At 41.3% G+C, this 17,933-nt stretch overlaps 1 protein-coding gene across 4 annotated transcripts in view; it reads left to right on the top strand.

Annotated features, from left to right (window-relative positions):
* Nucleotides 1-14,876, top strand: part of Adamts3 (ADAM metallopeptidase with thrombospondin type 1 motif 3) — a 227,076-nt gene extending 212,200 nt beyond the window's left edge. For 3 of the 4 annotated variants that reach the window (XM_006991663.4, XM_016009917.3, XM_076546598.1), the window contains exons 18-22: nucleotides 881-1,046; nucleotides 4,911-5,043; nucleotides 7,021-7,228; nucleotides 8,454-8,571; nucleotides 11,858-14,876. In XM_006991663.4, coding sequence (XP_006991725.1) covers nucleotides 881-1,046; nucleotides 4,911-5,043; nucleotides 7,021-7,228; nucleotides 8,454-8,571; nucleotides 11,858-12,417 — 1,185 coding nt within the window. In that variant the 3' untranslated portion in view covers nucleotides 12,418-14,876. The remainder of the gene's footprint in view (nucleotides 1-880; nucleotides 1,047-4,910; nucleotides 5,044-7,020; nucleotides 7,229-8,453; nucleotides 8,572-11,857) is intronic. The other variant, XM_006991662.4, reaches the window with a different exon arrangement.
* The last annotated feature ends 3,057 nt before the right edge of the window (nucleotides 14,877-17,933 follow it).

Below are 17,933 nucleotides of genomic sequence, written 5' to 3'. Positions count from 1 at the left end.
TTGAGCCACTGCCGAAGCCGATTAAACATTCACAGTACCTGGCACAGAATTCCCCTAGAGGGAGCAGAGAAACTGAGCCAGTGCAACAAAGGCAGAAGTCAGGAGCTTTTCAAACTCAGTCTTGGACATGTTGGGACTACAGCAATGACCAAAAGAAGAAAAGTGTACTGATTTAGAAAGGGGGAGAATGGCGCCCAAGCATATGATTAATGGACAAAGGACAAGCAAATCCTAAATTAGGGAAATCTATACTTAAAATGGTCTTTTCCTCATCCAGTTAGTAGAGGGAATATTTTGTGTAGTGATAAATGAAGTATTTAAAAGTCTTTGGTGTTCTGAGGAAAATCAGCAGTCTCCAGGAAGGTACATAAATTCTACTGTATACACATATTCATTGATCAGTACTGTTTATGCTCACACAGATACACATGATACTACTGTTTTGAGGGAATATCCACAAATAATAAAAGTTACTTTGGTTTTTCTCTTGTTCTATAGAGTTATGAATGGTTTTTAATTTTCTGTATCTTTTTCCAAAATGTTTTATTTTCTGGTGGGAACATAGCTATTATAATAAAGCATTTTATTACAAAGAACTTTAAAATAGCAGAAGAGATTGTTTAATTTAAGTAACCTATAGAAAATAGCAGTTATTTTGATAATACCAACCTTTACTCCAGCATGTTTATATTAATATATTCAAAGTTTTTCTTTAATATTGCATACTACCACTTGAGTTGAAGGAAAAGAAAATTCTAAGAACTACCTTAAACATTTTCCAGTTTTCAAAACATCAATAATTCTGAAATGCTTAAATGTATAGTTAAGTCTCTAGTTGTTTATAAATTAATTGCGTATCTCTCACATTTATACGTATTAGATCATACCTCAGGAGAATGACACCCGCTCTAGCCTGACGTATAAGTACATCATTCATGAAGACTCTGTCCCCACAATCAACAGCAACAATGTCATCCAGGAGGAGCTGGACACCTTCGAGTGGGCACTGAAGAGCTGGTCTCAGTGCTCCAAACCCTGTGGTGGAGGTAACAACCACATACATTTTCAAAGCAGTTGATCACTGTGTATTGGTCTATGTAATAATGTGTTCAATTATGGCACTTCATATACACCTATATTGTGCATTTTGATCTCTCCTCTCTCTCTCTCTCTCTCTCTCTCTCTCTCTCTCTCTCACACACACACACACACACACACACACACGCCCCTCACCCTCTCCTGCCCCACTCCTACGCCTGCTGCTCACTTTCCTCATCCATCCGATTCTCCTACTTTTATGTCTTTTTTTTTCCACAGTAAATTTTATGTCAACATGTATGTCAATCATACAAAAAGCCAATCTTGCTTTTACTCTAATATCTGTCTCTAATTTGAAGCTGCAGTTGGAGAAATACCAATCAAACTCTAAATACAAAGCCATTGTTAGTTATTTCTCAGAGTTTGCAAAGGATGTGATGCCACTTAAAACAAGAGCAGACCATAATATCCCCGTGCTCTTTCCTCCCAGGTTCTTTATGTCTTGTGTTCAACACAGTAGCACCTTAATCACTTTTCCCAAAATCTAAAGCTGCGTCCAATCCAGTTTCCTCTGGTTGCTGCCTCTCCTCTCCATTTTGCCCTCCAGGTGTATGCTCACTTTTCTGTTTCAGCAGTGCCCTACCTCTGACTATAGATCAGCAGTGCCCTACCTCTGACTATAGATCAGCAGTGACCTACCTCTGACTATAGATCAGCAGTGACCTACCTCTGACTATAGATCAGCAGTGACCTACCTCTGACTATAGATCAGCAGTGACCTACCTCTGACTATAGATCAGCAGTGACCTACCTCTGACTATAGATCAGCAGTGACCTACCTCTGACTATAGATCTGGCGATGCTGTGTTTTAGAGGCTAGCCGCCATACGGAATGCTTCATATCTCCATGTGTCGATATCCACAATGGCTCTGTGGTGTCAGTACTATCTTTATCTCTATTCTGATGGTGAAATTGAAACACAGGGACAGGAAGTGGTTTTCCAAAAACAGGATTCAGACCAGGTTCACTGATTAACAGGCTGCCTTGCTGTGCGGGGTGGCTTCTCTCATTTCCCCAGAACAGATCCATGAGATGGATCTGTTTCATCAGTTCCTCCCATTGTCTACTTGTCTAGTTCTGCACAACAGATACTCTAGCACTAAACAGGCAATGACAGAATAGTTACAGTAATCACTACACAATTAAATACTGAATAAAGAGAAAAAATATTCATAGTAGGTAATTCTGGGTAAATCCATTTTTCATTACACTTTCAGACCATTTCTAGTGTTTCTGGACAGAGACTGTTAAGAATGGTACTTCTTCCCTCATTTCAAGATAGATGCTGATTTAATTTGAGTCCTCTTCTTTGTATGCTTGATATCTACATGGTCCTCAGGGTTATCAGTGACGTTTTAATATGCAGGGCGTCTGTCCTGCCTCACCAGGCCTCCCTCACTGTTTTGGAAGAGCAGATTATTGCATTTCCTCTACTGACTTTGACTTGCTTCTCTATTTACATGATAATGATTTTAAGTTAATGGGTGGATAGAATTATATCGTTCTCCCAATTAAAATCCTTCAGTCGGCTGACATGTGAACTTGAAGACAGAAAGCCATTCAAATAGTGTTCTTGTGGAAAGTTAATAAGCTGAGCCTCATCATTAGGGATCATTAAACAATGCATATTGTAATGGCATTGTACAAAATGCCTGGCAAATATGTTTCAAGAATAGTAAATGCCACAAAGATGCAGTTTGGGAAATTATTCCTGCTGGTGGAAGCTGAGGAGACTTGGAAATTAAACGAAGCGCACAGTCCCTGGCTGGAAAGAAACATGACAAGGACAATGGCATATTGCACAAATCCTAAATGGTCTTAGAATAAAAACCTGGAGCCAGCTGTTGGTAAGTGCTGAAAGATCAGAAGCCACAGCCACTTCTCACCTCGCCAACTCCTCAGCCAACAGGGGAAGATCCCATCTCCATGGATCCTCAGATTGAATGTCTCTGAGTCCTCAGCCAAAAGGGCCTAATTCCTGTCTCCTCCCACTTGATATTCCTGTCTCCTCCCACCTTATATTCCTTTCTCTGCCCAGCCATACCACTTCATGTCTCAACCTTCCTAATGCTGGGATTAAAGGCCTGTGATCCCAAGTGCTGAAATTAAAGGTGTGTGCTACCACTGCCTGGCTGTTTCTCTTTTAAACTGGATTAATCTCTGTGAGTAGATTAATCTCTGTAGTCCAGGGTGGCTTTGAACTCACAGAGATCCAGATGGTTGTCTGCCTCCCGAGTGCTAGGATTAAAGGTGTGTGCCACCACTGCCTGACTTCTGTGGCTAGCTCTGTCCTCTGGTCTTCAGGCAAGCTTTTTATTTCTTAGATTACAAGCAACATATCGCCACAATGGCAGGTTTTGAATATTACCTACACATTATATTTAAAAAATTATTTTGTAGTAATGTGAAATGTTTAGGAGTGAAGGATCCAGAAGTCTGTAACTTGGAAAAAATGCATGTATGGCAAACTAATTTGGACAGTAAATGTGATGATTAATCTAAGTTCATATAGCTACTTGGCTTCCTTACAACTTTTATAGAGGTTATAAACTTTTCAATTTGTAAAGAGTTTTTGTTGTCTGTGGGTTTGTTGTTGTTTTTACACCAGAGGTTTTATTAATGGTACATGTTTGCATTTATTCTTAAAAGCTTAGTTGCCATAAAAGCTAATAAGCAAGAATAATTTTCCATACAGAAATTTTATCCATGAATAAAACTTAAATTTATTCTAACATTGAAAGCTAAGAACAACTGGAAAAATACAAAGCAAACCTGCTTTCTCCTTTTTGAATATACTATACTTAGGATGGCAGACATACACTGAAGGAGACAGAAAAACGTCCATTTAGTCCACAAATCAGCATTAAGAATGCCATGCAATTCATGATTTCCATTCAACTATTTTTTTTTAAATTGAACCACTAAACAAAGAGTTCAGCTTGGGTTGGTTTCTACTTGCGAGGAAGACGATCTGCTTCCCACACTGATCCTCTTTTTGTACTAGACACAATGTGTGTGCTCTGCCCTTTCCCCAACAGCTATTTAAGGTGACTTTGCACACTGACAGCAAACACCATTTTTCTTCTAACAGTGCCATGGCCTTCAATAATCAGTTTTTTAAAAACTGGTTTGTTTTACATATATCAGAATAATGAATGTTGGGAGACCTTCTTTGGTCAACCACTCCCTATGACCTTCAGGCCCAAATGCTTATCTGGGGCCCATGGCTTTGTAGATCTGATGCTTTCTTACCCCCTTCCTCTTCATACATGTCATGTTCTCCACCCACCGGAGGCACCTAACCTGACCCATGTTCTTTCCTGCATGTGACATGGATGGCATGCAATTTCCTTTATCCAACACAGTTTGAGCTGCATCGTTCTGCTCAAGAAGGTATTGGTCTATAAGACTTCCCCTGTCCCTTGCCATCAACTAAGCTGGGGGCTTCTTCTGTGTGTTCCTTTCTGGCCCCGTGGAAAGTTCATCACTGAGCTGTGTCAAGGCCTGTGCTCAGCTTTGATCCCCACAGTGGCTTTCTTACCCATCTCTCACACCTCACTGTGGACATTCCCTCTTCACTGGCAAGTACACAGGTACTGCTTTACAAGTTTCCACATTTATTAAATGTTAAGTCCGGAGAAAATGGGCTGTTTCGTTTTACATTCATTTTCAGTCTCTTTTAAATGGGAACACGTGTGATAGTACCGAGCACAGTATGTGTGCTCGGATATTCGCTAAAGGAATGTATGAACCAGTATTCAAATGTGTTAACATCAGTAAGTGGCTAAACCAACCTTACTTTCTGTTCCAGGTTTCCAGTATACAAAATATGGATGCCGAAGGAAAAGCGACAGTAAAATGGTTCATCGCAGCTTCTGTGAGGTCAATAAAAAGCCAAAACCCATTAGACGCATGTGCAACATTCAGGAGTGCACACACCCGCTGTAAGCACTAAATCATACCACCCTGCTGCCATAGCCGGAGTGGGGATGTCTTTAAAGTGTTATTTTATTCAAAGCTGTTACATTTACCTGTTTAAGTAGTCAGTCTTATATATAAGGAGTGTATAAAGCTGTGGTTCCCTGACTTTCCCTACATTCCTACTCATGAAATACAAATATATATTTTAGCTATTCTGTTCCTTTTGATATTTGATAGCTACTTGCTATTATCTAAGTATTACCTTCTACTCATTGACTTTTGGGGGAAGTGACAGGTTATATATTAAATGTCGAGTTTCTTCCAAAGATGAAGCATTCTTTGACAGCCCCAACAGACCACACTTAACTTTTTCTTTCTTGGTTCTAACAATATGGACTTAATTTATTGATAGTGATATCTGGGGCTGATTGCCACATGTATTTCAACAGGTGAGTCATATTGCAAGAGCAGAATGTAGCTTCCTTTCTTGTGAAACTGTTTGTCTTGAAAACCATTCATGTCCAAATATTAAACACTCAGGTACCCTGTTACTTACAGAGTTCTGTCCCAGCCTGACCCACATTCACCTTTCCCTTGGAGTACCCTGGTTTCCTGACTTGGTTACATTGTCTCTTGGTTCAGTCATCCATTCCAAGAGGTACTAGTTTTTTCAGGAACTTGAAAAAAAGTATAACAGAAAACATTTTATATAGAAGATTTAAATTTAGACACTTGGGAAAAGCATCTAAGAGGTTCAAGTATATAGTTATGGAAAATGCATTGCCACCTGCTCTCACCTTTGACCTCTTGGAGACACACATGTAAGGACATAATTCTATATTTTCCCTTAGAATCTCAAAATCTCTGTCCCATTGTTGGTTAGACTCCAGCATTGTTGGAAAATATTTTGATTCTTGATTCTATAGGACATAATTTTGCTTGTCTTTCTAAATTCTTAGAGCCTTGTTCTCCGCAGAAAGAAACTTCCCAGTGATGAAAGGGACCAGCATGAGCATCTTTTCTAGAGTGCTGTGTACTTGTAGACTTAATTTAATGGCAAATAATCACATTTATGATGCACAAGTATATTTTGATAGTGTTAAAATCGAGGTAATTGATATCTACTTATACTAAATACTTGGCTTTTCTATGTGGTATGCACTTGTAAAAATCTTCAGTTTTGAAATACATACCACACTGTTGTTAGCTACACTAATTATGCTTCTCAGTAGATCAACCAAACAGTTTCTCTAAAGGCAGCTGAGTCCTCCTTTGTCATCTCCATATTCTCTTCTGTCCCCACGTCAATGAGCTCCACTTTCTTAGATGCCATACATATGTGTTTCTTACCTTGTGCATCCTTTGAGTTTTCTTTCAGTATTTCCCTCTTCTGTCTGGTTAGTCAGTATGCCTACACTTGAGGCACATAGTTTATTTATTCCTTCTATAACCATGAAGTCCTAACATACAACCATGTCGACACTTTAGTACTCTTTGCAGTTTAAGACTGATCTAGTCTAAGTGAGATGTGGCATTTAGAAATCAGGACTTGTGCTCATCTTTGAAGGCCTCAGGTGTGTCTAATTAGAGAGATGTCTTATGAGAGAGTTGAAATCATAGCTGACTCTCAGCGTTAAGGCCTTGACAGTGACATTAGAACTTGGGAATGCTCCATAGGAAGCTGTTTTGAAAATTGCTCTCAGAAAGCTTTATTAGGTGCATTCAAGGAGGTACTTTCTATCAAGGACTGCATGTATGACTTTTCTCTCAGTCTCACTAAGGTCCAATAATAGTGAAAGAAACAGTGAGTAAGCTTGATATTTCATGAATGAGAGTGTAAAAGACAAATCCTTTTGTTGTTCAAAAGCGAAGTATTGGGCCCATTGTCAGAAAGTTGTTCCCCCATAAGGTGCATTCATTCAGAAGAGGGATGTGCCCAAGCATCGCACTGTGGGCATGCTCACAGTGTATATACCTCACTGCTCCTCTTGCTCCCACAGCTGGGCAGCAGAAGAATGGGAACACTGTAGCAAGAGCTGCGGCACCTCGGGCTACCAGCTCCGCACTGTGCGCTGCCTCCAGCCGCTCCATGATGGTACCAACCGCTCTGTGCACAGCAAGTACTGCCTGGGGGAGCGTCCTGAGAGCCGCCGGCCCTGTAACCGAGTCCCCTGCCCAGCCCAGTGGAAAACGGGGCCCTGGAATGAAGTGAGTCATTCGTTAGTATGCAGCGTGTGAATGGAGAAACTGTCATATTTTCTAATCACGTTGGAGGGGCTAGGAAAAATTAACACTTTAAGACAGCATTTGCCGTTAAGAATGGGTGGCAGGAACAAATCACGTGTAGGTATTTTGTGACATGGAGGCATCTGAGAGGCCCTGCATCTTCTGAGGTTATCACTGACTTCCCCCTCTTCCTACATAAGCTCCAGTCTACCACAGAATGCAAGGCCCTGCTAAGTTAGTACCCCCCCCACACACACACACACACACTCACACACACAACATTCCTCTCTATCTTCATTCTAGCTGACAAAGTAAATTTTCTGTGTTCCAAATCATGCTTTTTCACACCTACTCCTTTCATGTGGCTTGTTCTTCCCTGTCTCTGGTCTAGCAATATCTCCCACTCCACCAAAGCTCATCACCATAGTCCAAACTTCTCCCTATCTGTGGTCCCTTCTGGCAGGTCCTTCTCTGCCTTTAAAGGACAGGGACCAGATCAGCTCTAGACTGCTGCTGAGGAAAGAGCATTGTGATTCCTGTTTTAGTCTGTTCTTACCCTCAATCCAATGACAGAATGCCTTGCTTCCCCAATACATAGCCATAGCCTGGGGTCCCACAGTATTTGGTGACTGGCTGACTTATTGTTTTATTGTCCATGTTACCACTGTTCTTGATATTTCTAAGCATTCAAAATAAGAGGGCTTATAGAAAGTTGGAGCATCAAAACGCAGGTACAGGAGAAAGTGGAGATCGTGCCCAACATGCAAGGAATGGGCAAGGACCAGTAGCCACACGTGATAAGATGGAAAATTACTGTCCATTCCCCCTAGAGACCCAGAACTAAGCTTCTCCTGGCCCTGCCTAACTCAACAGTACAGAAGTTTCTCAGCTTAGTTTGGGAATAGTTTTTGGTAAATTCTGCTCTCTCTAAAGAAAATAAAGGAGTTGGGGGCTGCATATCAGGACCTGGCAAGGGAGCCAGTGTATGAACCCAGGGTTACCTGGCCTCAGGACCTTTGTGCAGCACCTTCTCCATAGAGAGGGAACTCCAGAGTTGCTAAGTGGTGTGTCTGTGTGTGTGTGTGTGTGTGTGTGTGTGTGTGTGTGTGTGTGTGTGTGTGTGTGTTTCAGGGGAGATCCCTGTAAGCGTGCATGTGCCTGGTCTCGGGAGAATCAACGTCTGTAATTTCAGCCTTTGTCTCTGTAGTGTTCAGTGACCTGCGGAGAAGGAACAGAGGTGAGACAGGTTCTCTGCAGGACTGGAGAGCACTGTGACGGTGAAAAGCCCGAGTCCATCAGACCCTGCCAGCTGCCTCCCTGTAATGGTAAGTGCATCACTAATCAATCTTACCATTTTGATGTTGCTGAACCTTCGAAAATAGCATTTCCTTTTAGGATAAGCTTTGGAATTTGCATTCACTTACCAAGAAATAGTCAAATGAAAATAATCGTCTGAGAATATTGTCTGAAATAAGGCCAGCATCCCTGAATTACCAAAAGCAGTACACTGGTGATATTGTGTGTGGCTGTGTCAGACATATGCATCTCCTTACAGTGTGAGTTTCTCCTGGGGACTACTTATTTTTATCTATTCTTTACCTTTATGATGATGTGGAATTGTGGTTAGAATTATTACAGCAGGCTTTGAGATGCTTTACAAAAATTATTTAGATATATAGAACTCAACCTTAATGCCCTTCCTAATAATTGCCTATACATATAAAGAGTGATTTCAAAATAGACATCTTGTACATGTGCTAAAATCAAGCATTTGTCTGAGTGACTAGCTAGTCGTGTTTTGAAAGTGCAATATATTATATTTAAAATATAAACTGGGGAGCTGACTCAGTGGGCAATGTGCGTGCTGAACAAGCACGATGACCTGAGTTCCGGCCCCTGCACTCATGAATGGCGGCGGCACACACCTGTAATCACAGCTCTGGGGAAGCAGAGACCCTGTTTCAGGTAGAAAGCAATAAGAAAGACACCTGACATCTATTCTATCTCTTGACCAATGTACCTCTATTTCTCTCTACCCCCCATTACCTTAGTATACACTCTGGTAAGCCCCAAGACTAAAAAGATTTTCCCTCTGCATCTACACCCCTAAATAATATGAAAATCTTATAGAATTTATAAGAAAATTAGCAAAGTACTATTTCTCCAAATAATTTTGTGTTTTGGACGTTTTAGGCTTCCAGTCTTTAAACATCGGAAACAATCGTCATTTGAAATGGCAAGAACCACCATGGCCATGGGGGGGAGACATAGGACTTATCTATCTAGCTGTTTCTTTTGGAGAGTTTTCAATGTAGAAACTGGTATGGAAGGGATGAAAAAGCAAAGGGCACCCAATTAGAAGCTTTAAAACTTACTGTCGCTGTAATAATTTGCCATCTGTAGTTGTACCTGTTTAGACTGCACACTTTCCAGGTAGACCCATTGATTATACTAGCTAGGAGGGCAGGCCCTGTTTGTGTGAATGGCTGCCTGTCAGCACAGATTCACTTGCTCCTTTTTAGTGGTAGTAGGTGGAGGTCTTGTAAAGTCAATGTGCTGAGGAGACAGCATAACTGTGGTAGTTAGTGTGTCCATGTTCCCTTCCAGAGCTGTACTGCTCTGAGTTCTAGGTCTAAAGCCAATTTTGAGAGTTCAGGCGTCTCAGGGTTCTACACTATTTCAGTCAAACAGGTAAGGGGCATCCTCTTTCTCAATCTACTGTACCAATCCGATGACTTTTGGGGTCTGGTATAAAGCTCTTTGTCCAGAGTCCTTATGACCTGGCAGTAGTGTGAGAAGGCTAGAACATTTACTTTAACAATTGATTTTGTTGTTTGATTATATTTGGTTATAATTCTCGTTTGCCTTTAAGGCCTTCCTGTCTGTGCCTAGAAAAAATTACCATGAAGCTTGTTTGTCCTCAGTGTCTTTCTCTCCTCCATATAGAAGCAGATTCTGGCCTTAGTGAGACTTGGGCTTATCAGTCACGCTCTGCAGTGGCGAAGTACTCGATTTTAGATGAGTCTCCCACCTGAGACCTTCTTTAATGCACAGAGGATGGTTCTGAACCTCACCCCTGTCAGTAACAGGCTAATGGGGTTAGTGTGATGGGGAAAAAGAATGTAAGTGAAAAGGTTCTCTCAGCCAGAGTCTACAGCCCTAGTCACATCGTCGGAAGCAGTTTGTCTATTTTTAGATAAGCATACAGAAAACGCCATTTACACATGAAGAATTAAAAATCCCACAAATCCTCAGTCACTAATAACCTCATCTAGCTTCTGACCCTCAGCAAGCATAAAGTATTCTAATTCCGTATACCACAGTAGGCCCGTCAGCGTCATGACAATACGATTCTTGCCACAATTTAGGATGTGGACACGGAATGCTGAGTGAAGCAAGGAGGGTGGAGCCTGCCATCAACTGACCCTCTTAAAGAGAACGATCAACAGGGTCATCTCAGTTTCAGAGTTATGTGACAGATTCCTTACCTTACAGTACGTTCTTACATACTGTATAATAGAACATGCTGTGGCTTTAAGTGACGATGGTCCATAGGTGCCATAATTCTTTGCTTTTTTAAACAGGCACAGGGACACATTTGTATCTACAAATATCCTGGTTCTTATGTATAAACATAAAATGCTGTCAGTTCCATGAAATTAAATGTAAATATGTGACTTACCTAGAATAAAGTTGGCATATTTTAGAGAGACGTTTCGTTTTAAAATGAGAGCCTAAGAATGTCCAGTAGTAGACATGAAACTTGCTTTCAAGCCAGAGAATTCTATTTTAATCAAAGTGGCCATTGCTTCCTTTGGTAAAACTTTTTATAGACTTAATCAGTTACACTAAGGCTGTTTAATATTCATTTTAATTGTGAATTGAAAACTATTGTAGAAGCAACTTATTAGAAAGGCAAGCTTCAATGCTACACAACTAAAAATGATGCTCCCCTTATCTTCAGAATGAACCCAGTTTTCCCTGTCAACAATCTTATCCATGTCTCAGTTCTGTCTAAAGCTGTCAGTAACCTGACAACTTCTGTTGGAGACAGCACAATGATGATCATGCCAAGTACTAGGCAGACATGGAGCTGCTTTGTTCAGCCAGGTGTGGTGGAACGTGCTTATAATCACAACCCTGTGAAGGCTAACCCGGGCAGTGTGAAGGCTAACCCGGGCAATGCAGTATGGAGGCTAACCCAGGTGATGCAGTGAGGTCCCACTTTTAAAAGAGCAAAAGTAGCCGGGCAGTGGTGGCACACGCCTTTAATCCCAGCACTCGGGAGGCAGAGCCAGGCGGATCTCTGTGAGTTCGAGGCCAGCCTGGGCTACCAAGTGAGTTCCAGGAAAGGCGCAAAGCTACACAGAGAAACCCTGTCTCAAAAAACCAAAAAAAAAAATAAAAATAAAAAAAAATAAAAGAGCAAAAGTGAAAACCAACTACTTATTGCAGTGAATTCATCCTGTTGTTTAAATTTGTAATTCAAAGGCTCATGTATTGATTTCATATATCACTGGAATGTATTTATAGTTGTCAATAATTGTCATTTCTTTGAACCTTTTATGTATAAACATGTGCTGGTTTTTTTTTTTTCTTACTCTTTTTCAGATGAGCCATGCTTGGGCGACAAGTCCATATTCTGTCAAATGGAGGTGCTCGCACGATACTGCTCCATACCAGGGTATAACAAGTTGTGCTGTGAGTCATGTAGCAAGCGCAGTGGGACCCTGCCACCACCATACCTTCAAGAAGCTGCTGAAATCCATAGTGATGCTATCTTTGGCCCTAGTGACCTCCCTAGGTCTCTAGTGATGCCGACACCCTTTCTCCCTTACTACTCAGGGACCCGTGCTGAGAAGAAATCCTTGAGTAGCATCTCTTCCGTGGCAAACCCAAATGCATACGCTGCTTTCAGAGCCAGCAGCCGACCTAGTGCTAACTTCCCCCAGAAGGAAATACAGCAGGCCGGAAGAAAGACGATGGTGTCAGTACCACCCTCCTCATCTGTAAAGACCGATCACTTCCATTCTGCCTCACCCGGGGCTTCTGCCCCCTCCCCGGCTATCAGTGATTCAATAGGTGCTTCTACCCAGGCAAGAACCCCAAAGAAAGATGGAAGGAATATTAGCAAGAGACATCCTGTCAGGTCAGCCACCTCAGAGAGATGAGAAAGCGGACCTACGGGGCTAGAGGTCAAAGGGATACCTGGGCAGCCTCCCTCCCTGCATGGTGCATACAGCTTGTTAAAAAGCAGGACTCTCCACACAAGGTTTACTCATGTCCTCTGTCAATGGAAGGACAGGAAGTGCTGGTTCACTTTTTAGTTGCTTCCATCCATCTCCTGTTCTGCATCGACCTGTTTACCAGAATCCATTGGAAGAAAGCGCCAAAGACTGTTTTCAGAAGGAAAGAGCCTGGCTGCAGTGGCCCCGGCCTAGCATCCCAGCATTTGGGAAACCCAGGCAAAAGAATAGCTGCCAGTCCTGGGCCAGCCTGGAATGCCTCTCTCAAAAACAGAAAAGAAATGGAAAATGGTTAAACGTGTTGCTTGCTCTCTAAGGAAGAAAAGAGCCTGGAGCCGATTGTGCATATCAGCTGATTTTTTGTTTTGTTTTGTTTTTAAAAAGCTACAGTAAAAATTATACAAACAGATGCCAGTGGTTTACGCTTCAAGAAATTTTGGAAATAATTCTTAGACTTGTATTCCTATTTATCTATATTAGAAATACTGTATGAGCAAATTTGCAACTCTTGTGTAAATACTGTACATTGCAGAAATCAGTATTATTTTAAAAAGATGTTCTCAAATGATTGTTTACTATCTTACATTCCTGGATGTTCTAGGGTGCCTGTCATTGAGTATTGCCTTATGTGACATTCCATGAGTTGATTTCAGAGCAGAATATTATGAAGAAGTTGGGATTGCAGCTACTGACAATAGAAAGAGGATTTGCCATGTGTAATCAGGTGCACAGGTGACTCATTGTATCTACTGCCTTCCATTCTTACAACAAAAGGAACAGGACTGGTGTCTCCATGTGCTTGTGCACACAGCATGCAGTGGACAAGCTTATATAAGAGAAACCCCAACCTTCTTGCCATCCTATCAAAGGGCATCATTGAGACAGTGCACATCTCAACGATGCCCGGTTCTTGCGCTAACAGTTGTACTTGATGTACTGTGATCATCACAAATGCGTTGTGTGTGTTCTTTCCTAGCTGAGAAAAGCATCATCAGGCTAGAACTGCCACCTGAGTACATGAGTGCTTTGAAAGCCAGCTCAAGGAAGTGTCTTTGGTATGGTTGAGATATTTATTTTCTGCATGGTTCATATCTAAATGTTCACAGCCACAATGCATCTGACTGCCGTGCCATGCTGGTATTTCTGTCAGTGACCAACACGCTCACACAAAGCCAGAAATGCTCCCTCCATGGAGTGGATGTACAGTACTTGTATATAGGATACAGATCTGAAGATATTTATTTTAAGAGTTGATTTTTTTTCTTGATAGTCTTTTTATGTCTTTAATATTTACACTAATATCAATGACATTTTAGTAAACTAGAGAGACATAATTAGAGGTGTGTGCTGTGTTCTCTGCAGAAAGGACAAATGTAAAACCAAGCACACAGGCCACTCAGAGAACCCAAATTGAACAGATTCTTACTTTAAAAAAAATTTAGCAGGACTTGATTAAATCCAGTGCCCCCCACATGCTAAGTAAGCACTCTATCACTGAGCTGTAGCCCCAACACAAGAGCTCCCTATGTTGCATGGGCAGGCCTTGAACTTATGATCTGCCTGCCGTCACTTCTCAAGAAACTAGGATTACAAGCAACACCTGTGTTGGGCATTTGCATTTTTTAAAGGATATAGCATTTATTTGTTCCCCTTCAAGGATGCATGAAATAGTCAGGAATTCAGCTAGCTGTTTAATGAAATAGTGAATAAGAAACATTTCAAAAGCCAGGCAAGATGATGCACATCTGTCATCCAAGCATTCAGAAGCTGAGGCAGGAGGCTTGCTGTGAGTGTGCAGCCAGCCTGGGCTATGTAGCAAGACCCTGTCTCAAACAAAACATATTTTAAGTATATAATGAGTACTTCCTGAATTGCACTTAGAGACAAAAGGGTTATGAGCATGCTTTTGAAGTCATTTTCGAAACATATCTAGAAATTTGCAGACTGAAGCAGAGCTGCGTTAACCTTTGAAAGCACACACTGAACAAGGCCTTTTGCATTGTAACCATCATAAATTAACAGTCTAAGCTATGACTCAATACCTCGAAAGATTTGCTGCTACTCCATGCAAGAATTTTAAATGTCAAGTTAGGTGACTTCCTGATAGTTAACAATCCCTGAGCCTTACAAAGATCTTTCTTTCTTGAAAACTTCACCAGAACAAAATTCTCTCTAGTTTACTTGGGTGTACATACATCCTGTCCACAGGGAATCTGAAGACGGTCACACACATACACCTCCCATAAGATGTACATATTCCTTCCACTTTTTACCTATGCGCTTTCTTTTCTACTAAGCTGAAAGTTCCTTTTTATCAAGGTGTACACTACTGATGCTGTTTGTTGTATTGGGAACACATAGCAATAAAAAAACGTGAAAGAGGAGGCGTGGCCTGACCTTGATTTCCTTGCTAGTTTCCCAGATGCTTATGGGAATGGATCTTCTCCTCCTACCAAATGAAACAATAACCTATACTGTCACTGAAGACCCTGGAGGGCGGAGTGTCTCTTGTTTCTGTCTCAACATGAACCACAGATCTAGAGATGTAAGAAGCCATAGGAGATTGTGCTGACATCTGTCCTGTAGAACAATGTAAGAGAACAGAAAGGCTGATGACTTTATATTAGTAAAGAAAGGATATATATCTCATAAGGAGATATGTGTTCTGTGCAGAAAGAACAAATGTAAAATATATATATATATATATAATGTGAAATCTCAGAGTAGCTAAGATGCCCAGCAGCTTTGGACCATGATCACCTGAGGGTTGGAGGTGATGTCCCACTGGACTCAGGACAGCAAGGAGGAACAGAACACCACAGTGAGTGGATGGCCTTTCATTACGTAAAGCGTAGACACTGGAGTACCAACGCCAGTTTGAAGTGCAAAGCAGACTGACTGGGGTTTAACCTCTACCTGCCACCTCCTACCCGAGTTTCAGTTTCTTCAGCAACAGTATGGACAGCAGAACTCTGATATTACAGTGAAAATGAAACCACGTATGTAGTCAGCACAGGGCCCAGCACATAGCACCTCCTAATAGAAACCAAACCCTTGTCCATATCATCCCCTCAACTCCATTGTACAAATGAAGCTCAGCAGTCCTCTAGTGTCTGCGGCTACTTTGGAATCAGAATTGCTCAGTCTCACTTCCGGTAAATAAGATGGGTTGGGGAAACTAAAGACAAACAACTTTAAAAGTTGATACAATGAACTTAGTTAAAATGCTCTCTGGTCAATGATTTTGAAGATTTTTAGCTTTTCCTCTCCACTTGCCCTTTCTAAACAATGGACACACTAAACAGCCAGCTAGTATGACTCCTACAAAGATGCCTGGTGGTGTCTCCACACTATCAGCATGTGTTTCTGGTATTTTTATTTCATCAAGATACTTTGGAGACCACCACAAAAATCAGGCCTCTAGACACACTTTATATTGTCTTTATGAAGAAGCCTTTTCCTTTTTTTTTTTTTTTTTTTTTTTTTTTTGGTTTTTCAAGACAGGGTTTCTCTGTGTAGTTTTGGTGCCCATCCTAGATCTTGCTCTCTAGTACTTGGATGAAGAAGCCTTTTAAACTTAAGCTATATAAGAAAAAAAAAATCAATAGAAGAGTGATAAAATGGGATAAGCCAGAGAATATTACTTGCTAAAGAAGTTAAAGTAAAGGCGACCACTGAATCCAATCATGACAAACAACCCAGTCAGTGTACACAGGCATTATCAATGAAACCCATCCTCTTTGGTCCCAGATGATTTATGATAACTCAGCTAGAGCTGAAGGTGAACTTTAACAACTCATTATATATTGCCTGTGATACAACGAAAACATAATTCACTGAAATGAACTTGAGGTCCCTAGATTCCCAGAACAAAAATGATACATGTTTCTGTAATTTTATCAGGCAGCTTACCTAGGAATCACTTCAGACGGCACCAACTAGCATTGTATTAAAGCTGGGTGGTGGCAGCAGGGGTGCATGCCTTTAAACCCAGCACTTGGGAGGCAGAGGCAGAGTCTCCTCAAGTCCAGCCTAGTCCACAGAGCAAGTTCCAGGACAGCCAGGAATGAAACCCTGTCTCAAAAAAAAAAAAAAAAAAAAAAAAGAAAAAAGAAAAAAAAACTGTTGCTTTGAAACATTAGTATTCCGGCCAATTTACAGCTTTACAACTTCAGACAAAGGCCTCACTCCCCAAGTTTAAAGGATCCAATTCTACAGTCACTGCTAAATAATGGATGTGCTAATGTAACATGAACTCACATAAAACATTTCTTATATATCCTGCTTGGAGACCACATGGAAAAATGCTTATAGATAGTAGGTCGAGGTGGAAATAAAAATTCTCAGTGGTAGAGGATAAGGATGAGGATAAGGATATGAGTATATCTGCTTTCCATTTCTTTGGCAATGAGATAAGAGCTCTGACCTATGGCAGAGTAAATGGTGCCCTAGTTAAAAGCATTGGTAGTAAGGTCAAACTGCTGACTTGCATCCTACTTTTCCTCAGCTCTGTGATTTGGATGAGTTACTTCATGCACCTGAGCCCTAGTTCTTCTCTCTGTGAAATTCAACAGCCCATACTTCATGGAAACCATTTAGGCAAGATAAAAATTGATAACCCAGAAAAAAGTAGTGAATAGCATCTCTGACAGGCATTAGATTTTTTTATAAATATTTGAAACTATGATTTTCTCCACAAAAAGTTTTTGTGATGATCAAGCCCTCAGATGATTTAGTTTGATTATTTTAAAACCAAAGTTATGAGTCCATAGCCTTATATTCCCTGCGTCTTCTATGCCCCAAAGCAGATGAGGCAGAAGCGTGTATATGCAGACAAATAGTAGTTGTGTAGGTGACAGTTACCCTACAGCCTGGAAGATCACTAAAAACATCAAAGTATTGTGTCTTGCCCATGGTACATCACATATCAAAACACTGTGCCCAAATTTAATGTCACCAAATCCTTCTCAGGGGTGACATACTTTCCTTGACATGCAGAAAAGAAGACCTGGCTATTTATATGCCTGGGAAGAACAGTTTACATAACTTGATGCTTTGTCTCCAGAAAAACAACTCTTGTTCATGCTTCTCGTTGGTCCCTAGCGCTCCAGTTTGCCTATCACAAACCGTCCACCTGTCTCCTGAGTTCCTGAGGGGCTGCCGTGGGACACACATGCCCCAGAGTTCCGACTGAGTTCTCTTAAGTGTTCAGTCAACTTCTCTCTGTGTCAGTTGACTGGGCAAGACCTGAGAACACTCAGAGGAGGCACACCTCTCTTGCCTCTGCAGATCTGTCTCAACTATAGGGTGTGGGGCTCAGGTTTGTTGTTTTCACATCACAGAGGTCACACAAACTCTGGCAGGATGCCTTAACATCTCCAGCACAGAGCATGGTGCCTCAGTTTTCAGAAGAGATGGGCATGGTGAGTCTGCTGGCCTTT

Source organism: Peromyscus maniculatus, chromosome 10 (genome assembly GCF_049852395.1).
Source record: "Peromyscus maniculatus bairdii isolate BWxNUB_F1_BW_parent chromosome 10, HU_Pman_BW_mat_3.1, whole genome shotgun sequence".
Lineage (NCBI taxonomy): Eukaryota > Metazoa > Chordata > Mammalia > Rodentia > Cricetidae > Peromyscus > Peromyscus maniculatus.
This window is presented reverse-complemented; position numbering and strand designations above follow the sequence as displayed.